The 14,364-nt window shown below is 46.0% G+C and overlaps 1 protein-coding gene across 2 annotated transcripts in view; it reads left to right on the plus strand.

Moving 5' to 3' along the window:
* Window positions 1–3,154: 3,154 nt before the first annotated feature.
* Window positions 3,155–14,364, plus strand: part of LOC139059294 (sodium-coupled monocarboxylate transporter 1-like) — a 93,288-nt gene continuing 82,078 nt past the window's right edge. Inside the window, exon 1 of one of the 2 annotated variants that reach the window (XM_070537495.1) lies at window positions 3,155–3,915. In XM_070537495.1, the coding sequence (XP_070393596.1) occupies window positions 3,574–3,915 (342 nt within the window). In that variant the 5' untranslated portion in view covers window positions 3,155–3,573. Of the gene's footprint in view, window positions 3,916–12,458; window positions 13,035–14,364 lie in introns of those variants that run through there. The other variant, XM_070537496.1, reaches the window with a different exon arrangement.

The raw sequence follows: 14,364 nt of genomic DNA on the forward strand, positions 1-14,364 counted from the left end.
CCATCTAGACTTTAAAATCTAATTGGAACAGATACCAACAAACGTTCACATCCGTTGAAAAAATGGCCAAGTCTGTAATGTAGTTTAAGATAAAGCTGCATATTATTCAGCCCTAAGAATACTGTTTGTGTGTTACAGTTGCAAAAATAGTTGTAGGTATATGAATCGTGTATCACGAAGATAGAAATAGGCGTTTAAAAGCCAACAGCTTCATTCTATATGAGAGGAGTAATAGACTGCTCTCTGCAAAGAAGAATAGAGTGGCAGTTCTTAGCACCTATGAAGGCCACTTAAAGACTGTTTGAAGTGAGGGAGAGTGAGAAGTTTGTTTATTTGATTGTTTGTTTATTTATTTATTTATTTATTTATTCAAAATACTTTCAGGGACCAAGGGCACTACAGAAAGGAGTGAGGAAAAAAATGGCAAGGCGCGCAGAAAAAAGGAAAAGAAATATTACAAGGCGTCTTGTAAATAGATCTTGAACTTGTGGTCATCAGTTATGTTGGTGATTGTGGAGGGAAGGTGGTTCCATGCGACACTTGTTCTAGGAACAAAAGAGTCATTACACAATTTTGTGTGACAAGAAGGTAGACCCACCTTGAAGCGATGATCGGTAATATATGTAATTTTTATAAAGCAACCTGTTGTCCTCAACCGATCGCTGCTTAAAACCCGTCAAAAAACCGATCAGCAAAGACCTGAAATTTCCTATTCATTCCAGTTGCGTCTGCTTTACCATAGTCTTGGATGGCCCTAGTTTCTTTCTTGTTAGAAATCTTTGCCCATAATTATTAGAGGAAAGCAGACAGATCGGCCTTCCAAAGGAAGTGTGCAAATTTACAAGCCAGCCGTATTCAGGTGATCAAAACGTGACTGCAGGACGCTAATTGTGGGAAAGAGGTAACCCATGTATACGTTTTCATCTTTTTGGACAATTTCAATTGCAGACCGCTGGCATACTACTGTACTTCCTGCCATATACTGAAAGTACTGAAAGGTGTTTTCCCTGTTGCAGCCTGTTTCATCAATAAAGTAACTGGATACATGTAATTGGTTACAGAAAAGGTAATTGACTTACAGTGAGTGTTACCGAGTAAACTAATCAATCATTAAATTACGAAACTACCAAAAGATGTAATTGATTACAAGTAATTGCATGTAATTTGTTATTTAACAAATCTGTGTATGGCCCATATAGTACCTTTCCTGACAAACTGCAGTGTATGTTCAGTTGTGGATAAATAAGCTAGCCAATTTTTAATTAATAAACATATATTATATTAATGAAGTTTTAACTCGAATGTTCATTAATTTTTTCTTTGTACAAATGTTCTCTCTGTGAATAGAAATAAAGGTGAACAAGTTCTTCTAATTTTTCTTCATGGGGAACAGCGTTGGGGCATTACAGGATTAAATTGTTTATGCCAAGATGAAAGAGCGCAATTCTTAAAATATCTGGAAGTGGCGATACGTGCAAGTTTCATTACCTCTGTGTTCACCAGGGGTAATTGTTAACTATCCATCTCCGATTTCAACAGTGCACTTAATACCAGGCAGACAAAGGAAGGTGACACACCACTTCACTCACTGCTAAAGTTTATTTCAAACTGAAGATTGGCGCATAACCCACAAGAAAACAATTGTGTAAGAACAGTTGTCACAGATTCATTCGCGAAGCCCCTTTTTCTTTACGAAGTTGTTCTCTCATCTTGTTTTCTTTCTTTTCTTTCTTTTTGTCATTTTGATTGTTGATTTACGATGTTTTGTGGTATGAATTGATCATCACTGTCATGCTTTTCTATTTACACAGGCTTGGCAGAAAATTGACAGGTGCCCTAGCCACTTAAAACTCTGCGAAAATGAAAATAACATTTTATTTTTGTCATTGGCTTCGAACAAGAAATCAGAATCAGAAAATTACACACAAGCTGAAGACAGTTTATTTGCTGGAAATTGAACTGCATGATTTGGAACCCATGTCAGATGGTACATGTGGCTACCACTCGTTCGTCACAGTAGTTGGAGTATACCGTAAACTCTAATCTGTATTATTGTTCTCGGTTTTGCTTGGGAAGCATTTCTTCAGGAATAATTGGGTAGCTGCTTATGCACATTGAATCTCTTTAACACCATGTGGCACTGTTATTTTTGGAATAGACTACATGTATATGTTATTTATTTAGCTATCCCCCGTAAGTGATCTCACAGGGTAAAATAGGTGTTCTTTACTTTAAGGTAAATACATGTGTTATGTTGTGTTAGAGATATGTAATTAGCAGAACTCTGCAAAATAATGGTGGATGAAATTTCACTGGGATGAACTAATTAGCTTGCTTGTCACTCAGTTAAAGGAACTGGATGCTTGATGCTTATGGCTTGTAAACTTTATGTAGTATATGGTCAACCCTGTTGCTATTTGGTTTAAAGAAGGAAATTGCGAGGGTTAATGTTCTCCTGAGTGGCTGGGGCACCTACCCACAGTGGCCGAGGGTACAGATACGTTTAGGTGCCATCGATACTTCCTCTTCCATTTTACAATCCCGAACTTTGTTAAGAAAAAAAATGAACTGTTGTAGTTTACGTCTTTCTGGTGGTGTAGACTTTATAAAATATTTCCCACACAAAAAATACCGCTCATTAAAGCAGTGCTGTGTTCTAGCTGTTCATTTTCGCACATTACTAACAAATACACATTGGAACGCCACATTGTGGCGCATAGGTTTACCGATGTGAATAATTAGTGATATTTATAGTAACTTCAACACAGTTTTATCCATTTAACTTATCCTTTTATCATCTCTGTGAAATATAGCTGCAGCCTAAAATTTGCTTCAAGCCTTAGACATATGTTTGAAGCATTAAGTTAGGAATTAGTGTTCCTGTTTTAGCGAAGAGAACCGCATCTAGCGTTTTTATCGGACAGTGACAAAACAAAACCGAAACTAGAGCTTTTAAAATTACTTATATGTAAAAGTTATCAAAATTTAGTCATTTTAAGGCAAAAGACATTCTATTTTGATGAACTCAGTTATTTGATGAAGTGCAGTAGGGTTCCTGTAGTGTTATCATATGCGAAACAGCGGACAGTTTTTGTTTCGGAACGTAAGATGCCGGCGCACTGCGGTCAACGTAAGCACAAGACAGGTTCAAGTCAAAGCCATACACGGCGTTTCTATTGGAACGAGGAGCAGAAGCTGCCGCACACGCCGTATGATGTTCTCCTGACGCGGCGCGACCCTTCACCATCGCCTGGGGTTACATTACGCGCTTCTCTTGTCGCAACAGTCCGTATAACGTTGCTCCGTCCGGTGTCGGGATGCGTGAGTGAAACTGATTCGTTCTCTGGCAAGAGAATTGCGGCGTTTTGTTTCATTGCGCGCGGGAACTTCTCGAGCGAAAACGGAGTTCCGTGAGGCTGATCGTCTTTGCGCATCTTGGCATTGAGTTCATTGACATTGTGTGACTCCGATGTCTGCGAAGACCTGTTCGCAGGCGCAGGTCTCCTTCGCATTGCCCATTTAGGTGCCCACTTTCGTTTCGGCGCCCGCACGATTAGAAATCTGCAATCGAATATGGAAGACGTGCCTAGGTTTACGGTAGCGGACTACAGCGTGATGTGCCTGATGCTGTGTGTGTCTTCGGGCATCGGTATCTACTTTGCCTGGCGCGACCGGCGTGATGTGTCGAACAAATCGTTTCTCATGGGCAACCGCGAGTTGGGAGTGTTCCCTGTGGCAATGTCGTTGATGGCAAGCTTCCAGTCGGCCACCACGGTGCTAGGCTATCCCGCCGAAATGTATTACAAGGGGACCCAGTTTTGGGTGGCCATCTTCGGACTGGCCATTTCCAACGTGATTGCCGCCGAACTTTTTCTGCCCGTGCTGTACAATCTCCACATGACCAGCGTCAACACGGTAAGCAGACATCGATCGCCCTATCCGCGCGCGCGCCTCTAATTTTGCTCACAGCGACGTTGTCGTCGCGTTATGGTCTGTGCGATATGCCCATTAAGAAAAAATCTTCATCTCTATCTGTATCGAAGCTGCTTTATTGCACTTGCGTAAATGCTGAAGTTGCCACGTACCTTACGAATTTCGAAATGCTTATATAATGCTGGAAAAACTGTGACTCGCATTAAAACAACAGACTTGTTCCTGAGATTATTTTCAGGCCGAACCTATATATTTCTTTCGGCTATTTTCTACAGGTTGCTACAGTTGAAGAAAATTACATTCCAACACTTTGAGTTGGGAAGTTCAAATCAACAAATTAATATATATATATATATATATATATATATACTTCATCTGCTGTTTTTATCCGCTATGTGTATTGCCTGCGCTGCTGCTGCCGGCTTGGGTAAAGCTTAAAGAGGCAAACTTCCTGCATGCGCCCACATAGCTATGAGTAAGGACGTCAGACGAACCAAGAAAGTCGATCAATATTGCGATAATTATTTCATAGCGGATTCATTCTCATTTCTCGTATGAAATATAATTAATTTAGAATAGCAGAATACATTCTCATTTTCTCAACCTGTAGAAATCAAGGCCATTCTAAAGGGAAAGAAAAACAAGAAAAACTGTGTAGTGTTGTAATTTGAAAGTAGAAAGTAGCAGCGAAGACTCTGTTCTTTGTTTTTTAAATTTTCTTTCTATGCGCTATTTCTTGTTGCTGGCGGTAGTGATCAGCGAAAATAGCTTCTGCTACATTGCGGCACACTGGGGACACCGCAGCGTGTTTCTTTTTTTTTTTCCCCTCTCACTTGAAGCCCGTTGCGCAATCCTTCCCAAATTGGTGAAATCGATTTCTGTCAGCGGCCGCAGGGCGTCGGGTAGCAACTCGAATCCCGCCCCAGGCGACCTGCAGATGTCGCGTGGTAAACCTTTCGACTTTCACACAAACGCCCCCGCACACACACACACGCGCGCTTGCATCCGCCTCCTGGTGAAATTTCCCGGCGCCCTTAATGGGTGTCTCTTCCTTAATGACGGCTCACACGAGATAGTGGAGGCGCATGGCACGTGTGAAAGGAGAATGAATGAAAGAAAACAGGAAAGAAGGAAAGCGGGCCTTCCCGGAGAACAACCCCCGGAACTGATTGAGAGCTTTCCGCGAAGGTATAGAATGGGCGATCTGCTTAGGAATTCTGTTGCAATCGGTTGGTATAAGCGGACATCGGGACATGGCGCAGTCTGGCCTGCCCATAATGAGCTTTACGCTGACGTCCTTACTTAGCACGGAAAAGACCCCTATCTGCGCTCTATCTTTCGCAATAGATTGTGCGGAAAGAGCCTTTGTAGCAAGCAAGATAACGCGAGGTCATCTATCTAATGATAATCGGTGCTGCTGTTCCTTCGTAATTAATAGATGCAGCACGGAAGGAGACCTCGTAGCATGTGCGAAGTTGCCGCGTATAGTTATCCCTCTATAATGATTATCCCTCTATAATGACAGCGACTTTGAAAATTACTGGCCAACACAAACTAACGGGACATACATCGTAGCTTGAAACAATTTATGCTGTGTGGACTGTACGCGACACTCATGGCGCTGTGCCTCCCAGTGTTCCCTACTTCAATCATTTATATATGGACGTCGGCGTTGTGCACGAGTGTAGTTGGCAGTTGGAGTTTTCCAGAGCGCGCTTGTATCTTTTGGTCACGGTTGCCCACACTTTAGCTTCTCGCCTTCAGCACCATTTGCACTTAAATGTTTCCTGAATGAAGGCGTGGGTGCTAGTTTCTCTGAGGCGCATGGAATATTGATTTTGAATTTGCCGCCATTTTGAAAGGAGGTTGATAGACACAGGGTTGACCTACAAAATGGGACGGCTGACAGTAACCAGATGAGCGACGAATGAATGGATTGCTTTTTTTTTCCCCCGAGTAGGGCAGTGCGTCTCTGTTGACGCTTAAGCGACGAGTTTCGCACGAGCTCCTGAAGTATGCGGGTCAAAATACGGGTCATCTCGCTGCAGCTGGGCTTCACAGTGAAGCTGGCGCATCAGGGTGCAGTGGGACCTTGTTTTGCGTATTATATCGTTTGTGAAAGGGGTCATATTTGCGCACTTTTTTTTATTTTACACGTTTGGCCACGAGCCATGAGACAAGCAAATTGAATCGAATATCGAATAGTTTTCGAACAATAAGTTGACTTTTTCACAATTGATGTAGGACGGTATTGACATCCTTGTATTCATAAGCTTAGCTAGCAACTTTCTGTCATTACGTCGCGCTCTTTATCAAAATGCACGAATGGGCACTAAGGAACAATTAAGCAGTTTGTTCGCATGTACATGACTTTTTGGAGAGTGCGAATGTTCCCTATAACGTAACCTGTTGCACTACGTAAGTTCCCCAGTTTTATGCGTATGTTGGGCAGAAACCTGGAGGCTTACGAAAAGGGTTCTGCTGTAATTGAGGACGACGCAACGAGCTATGGAAAGAAGAATGATGGGTGTAACGTTAAGGGATAAGAAAAGAGCAGATTGGGTGAGGCAACAAACGCGGGTAAATGACATCTTAGTTGAAATCAAGAAAAAGAAATGGGCATGGGCCGGACATGTAATGAGGAGGGAAGATAACCGATGGTCATTAAGGGTTACGGGCTGGACTCCAAGGGAAGGGAAGCGTAGCAGGGGGCGGCAGAAAGTTAGGGGGGCGGATGACATTAAGACGTTTGCAGGGACAACGTGGCCACAATTAGTACGTGACCGGGGTAGTTGGAGAAGTATGGGAGAGGCCTTTGCCCTGCAGTGGGCGTAACTAGGCTGATGATGATGATGATGATGATGATGATGATGCCCGCGGAGAGGAAAGTCATTGTACTCTATCTCCAAATTCGTGTTTTATTGTGCACAGTTATAAATATTCGAAAACTATTCGATACGTAAGTGCTGCATGAAGAGTGCACATGTCTTCGTGGACCATAAAATTGAACACGCTCGGTGATTCACCCTTGTGTTCTCTGTTTAGCGCAGAAGTACCCGTCATTCCACGCGGGGGAAGAGTACACATGTAACAGCGCGAAGCCAAGACGTTAGTATAGCGTGCAGCTTCGCGGAATATCATTTAAATGGAATCGGTGCTGGCTGGTGAACGTCCCGCTTCCTGTATTCATGGTAATCAGCGAGTTGTTTCTTATATCGGCGCATTAATTGTGCCTTTATTCCGGTTGTCGATAAGGGGGCTTTTCGGCGCAAGAGCCTTTGTGCTTGCCGCTCTGAACCAATACTAACCTGTTGGGGCTGCTGCGCTCGCCAAGTTCTGCGCGGCCAGCACTGCAGAAGCCCTCTAGAGCAGCACTTGTGCGACATCGTTGTAGGCAGGGTAATGGCGTGCTGAGACGGAAATTCGAGGATGTGTTTTTACTGCACGGGGTAGTGGGTCGGCCAACCGGGAAACTGAACAGAGTTTGCCTGACGCGTTTGTGTTGATTTGTTAGCGCCGTTTCTTAATTATTTAGGCGCTTGTGTTGACTTTGATTCCTGGTACGAACCGGAGATGTGTCACGGCGTCATTACATGCTAGTTCTTCTGTGCACATGCGTCTGCTACATAATTAAAGAGAAAAAAAAAAAACGACAGAACCAATCTTGGCAGGATATCTTTGTAAGCGATATGGCTTATTGTTTTGTTGTACCGCTCTCGCAGCCGCACTTGCTCATCGAGGTCTGCACCTTTCTCAGCGGCATAGCACGTTCGACCTCCGCACTGCTCCGTTTAGGCTCTTCCAAATCAGCGGGAGTACATGTCCTTCTTCGGACGACCATAGCAGACGACGTGTGTCGTCCCCTTTCTGTGTCACCTTGGTACATCCATTCTGGTGGATAGGTGACCGCAGTGGCGTTTAGCAGCGCCGGAATTTACCGGGGCTGCCGGCAAACGGTTTCAACTATAGCGAATGCATCGCTTCTCAGAATCATCGTCCGCCACACTGAAAAAGTTATAATTGGAAATCTTAGAAACATATGGAGCTTTCAAAACACCCGGAAGTGCTATATAGGCTTGTAAAGCGGAGATGGCGTCATGCGTCATGACTCAGAGTGTTCCCGCTTTCTTGGTTCGCTTTGTCGCCCGACAATTTCGCGTGCCCCGTTGACCAATACGCGCCTGTGAAGCAGAGTGTCTGTCACGCGCGGCCCCTTCTGTGTCGTCTTGTTCCTTCGAACCTTTCTCTGGTTTTGTCAGCGTAATCGCTTGCTACCTTGCCCAATTCATCAGGCTACAAGCGGTGTAACTGTATTATGTATAGCCGAAATTAAAAGTTCATGCACTATGCTGACTGTAGCAAAGCGCGTTTCGCTCCTTTATGGCTCCACGTGATTAGACTACGAATGAATGAATGAATCCGTTTGATTATCGAGCAGACCTATACTCGGCCTAATTGAGGTATTGCGCGCGTTCAGAGAAAGAAGTCACGGCGACTCGCAGCATTGCGCAGTTAAAACACGGGGACCGTGTACAGCGGGCGAGTAGCCGATAAAACCAAGACGCTGGCTGGTCACTTCCGCTGTCGGTATGCGCACGCAGACGCCCACGTTCTTCGGCGCTCTCTCGTGTATACGCGTCCCGGCAATCAGTCGTGCTGAGAGCAGCAGCTGATAAAGCGGGCGAGACGATGAGATATTTTTAGAGCTCGACCGTTAGCCGAATTCCTATTGCACGTCAGGATAGGCACACGCAACGGAGACGGGAGAGTTGGCGTCCGCGCCGGCATTCATATTAGTCGCTCGCCTAGAAAGCCTCCGCGGTCCTGGCTGATAAGAGCGAGCTGTTCGATCTCCGGCTGGCGCGTATAATGAGGGAGTGTATACGCTCGGAACCATGCCGGTAGGCTCTGATGTTGCGTCACGTTTCACGTAACCGCAGTCGCCCAATGGAAGCTGGGTTTTCCGCTCTCTGCGCCCCCGCACGCAGTCGGAGTCACTGACACGTCGACTGTAATCGAGACGCCTATGCACGAACGCGTAGACAGCTGGCATTTACGTCAATTGAACGAACGAACGAACGAACGAACGAACGAACGAACGAACGAAGTGTCATTCATCTGTGATCCTGCTGCCCGTCTCACGCTTACACATTTGTCTCGCGCTTACACATTTCTCAATGGCGATACCACGCTAAGGAACAGCGATAAAATGCGACTGCAAAGTAGTTAATGCACCTGCTTTATTTGCTTACTGCTGCACGCACCTGGAGTCAACGGTCAGCAGCTTTGCGTATACGAAAACGCGCTCATTTGCACGCCTCTTGCGTTATTTCGTTCTTTGTTTCCGTTGTTTCGTATGTCCGGCCAATAGCATAACCTAACTTTGAGTAACCTACTTCTAGAGCTCCCTAATATACATCGAACGCGTTCTTGCAGCTGTCCTCGACGCCATAGTGCTTCATAGCCTACACACTGCTTCGTTAATGTATAATGCAGAGGAATGGACGTCATTTGGACGGGCATCAGTACGTCATTGTCTCTCGTACTGTCACTCCGCGACCCACCAGTAGCACGTAGCATGAACTCAACAAAGGCGCGAGGAGAATTTTGACCGGCAAATTTCGCGGCTTAATCCGCAACAACCAACCCCATGAGGCGGGACTCGAGAACACGCTGTGAAAGCTCTCGAAGTTTCTGCGCCACCATTCGCATGATAGACCTTGTCTGCAAATATTGGCCGTTTCTAGAAAGTGAAATGAACGTATGCAAATAGCGATGTGACATAAAATATTACATATATACAAGTACGACTTAATTAGCTACAGCTTCGAATTAGGTAATTGGTTATATATACCCTTCGATCAATCCATCTGTCCTTACATACGCACATACGTACGTACGTGGGTTGCTGATAATTATTGAGCCTTACCGGGAAAAAATGAGTCATACTCCGTTTCAAACAGAGGACGCAACGCTGCGAAGGCTCGGGGGCCGTTTCCCAGGTCAATCCGATTCACCCTAGTGACCATAGCGGTGACGTACGCCGATGACGCGTCACTCATACCCATGGAGGAAGGAAACTGAGGATAGGCCTTACCCAACACCTCCTAGAGGGTTCTCTAGAGGGTGTTGCCTTACCCCATCCGTGCCCTAGAGGAGAAAAGTGTGGAGGAAATGACGTAGTAAGTTCTCTTCATTTTTGCTGTTTTTTTTATTTCTTTGCTGTAGCGGCCACGCCTTTCGGGCCACAATGGCGGCTTTGTTAGGGTTCTGTGCGCTCACACGTGTTGCTCCGTAGGTTTCGTACCGTGGTAAAGGCGGCGTGCGGGCAGGTTTTCGCTGGTCTCCATGTTTTATTGCGCTGCATTATCTGGACCGTGCTCTACCGGATGTTGCTGTGGCCAGGTGGGACAGGAGGAACTAAAGTTCGTGAAATGAACGCGCATGCAACGCTGTACGCAATGTACTGCGCCACGGCAATGGCTACGGACGAAGGAATATCCGCGGGAAATGTTGCCCTCTTTCGCGGTATCATGCTAGCGTGCTAATGATTGCTTAGTATTGCTGTGGAACGCGCGGGTCCGAGCAGCACGGTTGCGCGCAGCGCGGCGTGGTTTCGCAAGAAATGTAAACAAGAGAGGAGAGCTGGCCCGATAGGCGGAGCAACGCCATGAGCAGCGCCAACTTCCGGCTTCACTTTAGCTTCACAAAGAGTGACGTCAGGGCCTCTCCTTAGTTTCCTTCCTCCGTGCTCATACCCCACGTAATCACCATGGCGGTTCTGCTTGCCGTTCGAGGTCAACTCAAGACTAAGCCACGCCTCAGGCAACGAAAGCGTTGTAACAATCCATAACAGGCGTAACTTGGCCCGTGGACGTATAGATAGGGTGTTTACGTGGTGCTTGCAGAATGTTGCGTCGGCGCGGCCATTCTTATCCCGCATTCGTGCATGCGGACGTCGTTTGGATGGCGGAAAACCCGGTACGAACGATGGGCGTGCTCTTGTTTTGAACTAGGAAAGAACGAACCCAGAAAATTAGTCCTGGTGGTATAGTTTTATGGCTGCCTCACACGTCCACTTCGAACTTTGCAGACACCACTGAATCACGCTTTTGGCCTCCGGTGTCATGCAACCGTGCTTTTGGGGACACCTGCAGCAGTTTCACAGTCGTGTCACAGTTTACTGGGGCTGTTTTCGATGCATGGAGAAGATTGCGAGCACATACGTTGCCGGTTTAAGTAAGTTACTTTGCTCGTTAACTTGAATAGCATCCAGATTCGAGAACTAAAACAATCCCTAGGACAGCGATGACATGTCGAAATCAGTGCTTTCTTCACTCCGCATTATTACAACGTACTACAAAACTTCATTTGCAACTTGCAATGCGTGCGTGCACCGAGAAGACAAGTATTCCCGTAACGTCGCAATTATTTACTCGGTGTTTTCGCTTCCGATATTTTAAAACGAACGCACCCCCTTTCGATCACGTGGTTTGCAAAGGTTACAAACCACACAGTTCACTAGAATAATCCAATAACCACGCACAACTGCTAGTAGCACCTCTGTTTGAAACTTTTTGAACGTGATTTAAGATAACTCGTAATGTGCTACGATGATAGGAGATATATACGATACAATAATCATTTTCGCACCGAATAATGTGCATTGACAGCTTCATGCCGTTGCAGCGCATTAATTAATGCGTCGGTGGAAGGATGTCGCGGTGTGTGCCAACATACTCGGGAGGAACTGTAAAATGTGTTGTAAGAAACAATGTGAATAAAATACTATCCGCATTAATCACGTTCTGCAATTTCAAGGAACGAATTAAAGAGTTGGACGAGCAGATTTTACTTTTTTCAGGGGATTAGTATAGCGAAATTAGGTTCCTTAAAACACACTCTATCGTGCTTAGAAATATTATATCTTACATAGCACGGAGTGTACTAGAAGGTACACTCAGTTCGCTCTCTTACACCATACTAAAAACTGAAACCGAGGATGAAAAACACAAGACAAGCGCGCTTACCTGTGTAAAAGCTACGTACCAGTCCTTCCGAGCTAACCCGACAATTTAGTCGGCGGCTGCCGGCGCACGGCGGTCATGCAGGCGGGCCTATGTTGCGGCGCTTGCCAATTTCTTTACTTGTGCATATATCGCGGAGAAAAAATGCGATGCATAATGCGCTGCAGCGTTTTCAGGTGCATAGAGCGCCGGCTAAAAGGGAAATACGAACGAGCGCAGGTCGTTTCAAGGCTATGCCTATCTCGTGAATGCTTTCGCGCGTTAACTACGCCGCCAGACGCTGTGCAGACGAGCACGTGGAGAGAGAGTGCGTGTGTGTGTGTTTGAGAGAGAGAAAGAGAGATTTCATGGGAAAAGGCACTATTTCCGCCTCTTTGGAGAAAGGCAGAAATATTTCCCTTTCTCGTGAAATCTCTCTCTCTCTCTCTTTCTCGTCAAATCTCTCTTAACTCGCGCATCCCGACCCCGGACGGTGTCGCGAAGCGCGAGTTGACCTGATTCGTTCTTCAGCGCGAGAGTTGCGGCGTTTTGTTTCGTTGCGCGCGGGAACAGCGAAAACGAAGTTCGGTGCGGGGGATCGTATTCGCGCATCTTGGCATTGAGCTCACTGGCATTGTGCCACTCCGATGTCTAAGAAGACCAGTTCGCGCGTGCAGATCTTTTGCACGTTGCCCCTTTAGGCGCCTACTGTCGTTCCGACGCCCGTATACCGTTAGAAATCTATAATCCAACATGGAAGTAGCGCCTATGTTTACGGCAGCGGACTACGCCGTGATGTGCCTGATGCTGTGCGTGTCTTCGGGCATCGGTATCTACTTCGCCTGGCACGACAGGCACGATGTGTCGAACAAATCGTTTCTCCTGGGTAACCGGAAGTTAGGCGTGTTCCCGGTGACCATGTCGGTGATGGCGAGCTTCCAGTCGGCGACCACGGTGCTAGGCTATCCCGCCGAAATGTACTACAAGGGGACACAGTTTTGGATGGCCATTTTTGGACTTGCCATCTCCAACGTGATTGTCGCCGAGTTTTTACTGCCCGTGCTGTACAGACTCAACATGACCAGCGTCAACGCGGTAAGCAGACTTTGATCGCCATATCCGCGCGCACCATTTAAATTTTACTCTCTCCTTTCCGCCACGTTATCGTCGCATTATGTTCTGTGTGATGTACCAACAGTCGCAGATGTGCATCGCTGTCTATTAATATCAAAGCTGTTTCGTGGTACTTGTGTTAATGCTGAAGTCTTGACGAGCCGTTCGGATTTAGGAATGTGTACAATTTAACGCTATCGAAATTGTGACTCGCATTAAAATGACACTTGTGTGCGGGATTATTTTCAGGCCGAATATCTTTCTTTCGGCTGTTTACCACAAGTTTCCACAGTCAATAACGATTCCATTCGAACATTTTCACTTGGGAAGTTCAAATCTACGAATGCGTATGTATAGATATTCCATCCGCTGTTTTAATCCGCTATGTCGATTACCTGCACTGTCACATTGCCGGCTTCCGTGGGTAAAGCTTAAAGAGGCATCGAACTTCTTGCAAACGCCCATACAATAATGAGTAAGTGACATGAATCGCGAAAGTCAATCAGTATTGTAGTACTTAATGTGATGAACTCATTGTCGTTCCTGGTATTGATTGTGGCATTACCTGCATAAAATCGAGATGATTCGTAAGAAAAGAAAATCAGCATGGTGTTCTAACTTTTAAGTAGAAAACAGAAGCGGATCAAAATAAACGGTTGACGTACAAGAGTTGCAGAGGACGGTGACAGCTTTTAATTTTCTTTGTACCATTTCCTCCTACCGATCGGAGAAAATCGCTTGCGTTACATTGCGGCACGCCGAGGATATACCACCGCAGCGTTTATTTCACTCGAAGTCCGTTGCGCAATGCGTACCAATTGGGCGAAATCGATTTCCGCCAGCGGCCTCGATGCCTACACAACGCGCCGGGTAGCCGCGGGGATCCCGCCGTTGGCGGAAACACACACACGCACACGCACGCACACACACACACACATACGCACACACACACACACACACACACACACACACACACACACACACACACACACACACACACACACACACACACACACACACACACGCACGCGCGCGTGTGTGCGTGTGTGTGTGTGTTTGTGTGTGTGCCGCACTTCGATGGGGGCGAAATGCGAATACGCCCGTGTACTTAGATTTAGGTGCACACTAAAGAACCCCAAGTGGTCCAAATTTCCGCTGTATACCCCATTGATCGTGCTTTGGGGCACGTAAAACCGCAGAATTCTTTTTTTTTTTGTAATAGTCAAGTCGTGTCGTACGTGAGAAGCGAGAATGAGTGAAAGAATAGATGAGAAAAGGAAGAACTCCTTCCCCGAAAACACCCCCTGAAAAC

Source organism: Dermacentor albipictus, chromosome 4 (genome assembly GCF_038994185.2).
Source record: "Dermacentor albipictus isolate Rhodes 1998 colony chromosome 4, USDA_Dalb.pri_finalv2, whole genome shotgun sequence".
NCBI lineage: Eukaryota > Metazoa > Arthropoda > Arachnida > Ixodida > Ixodidae > Dermacentor > Dermacentor albipictus.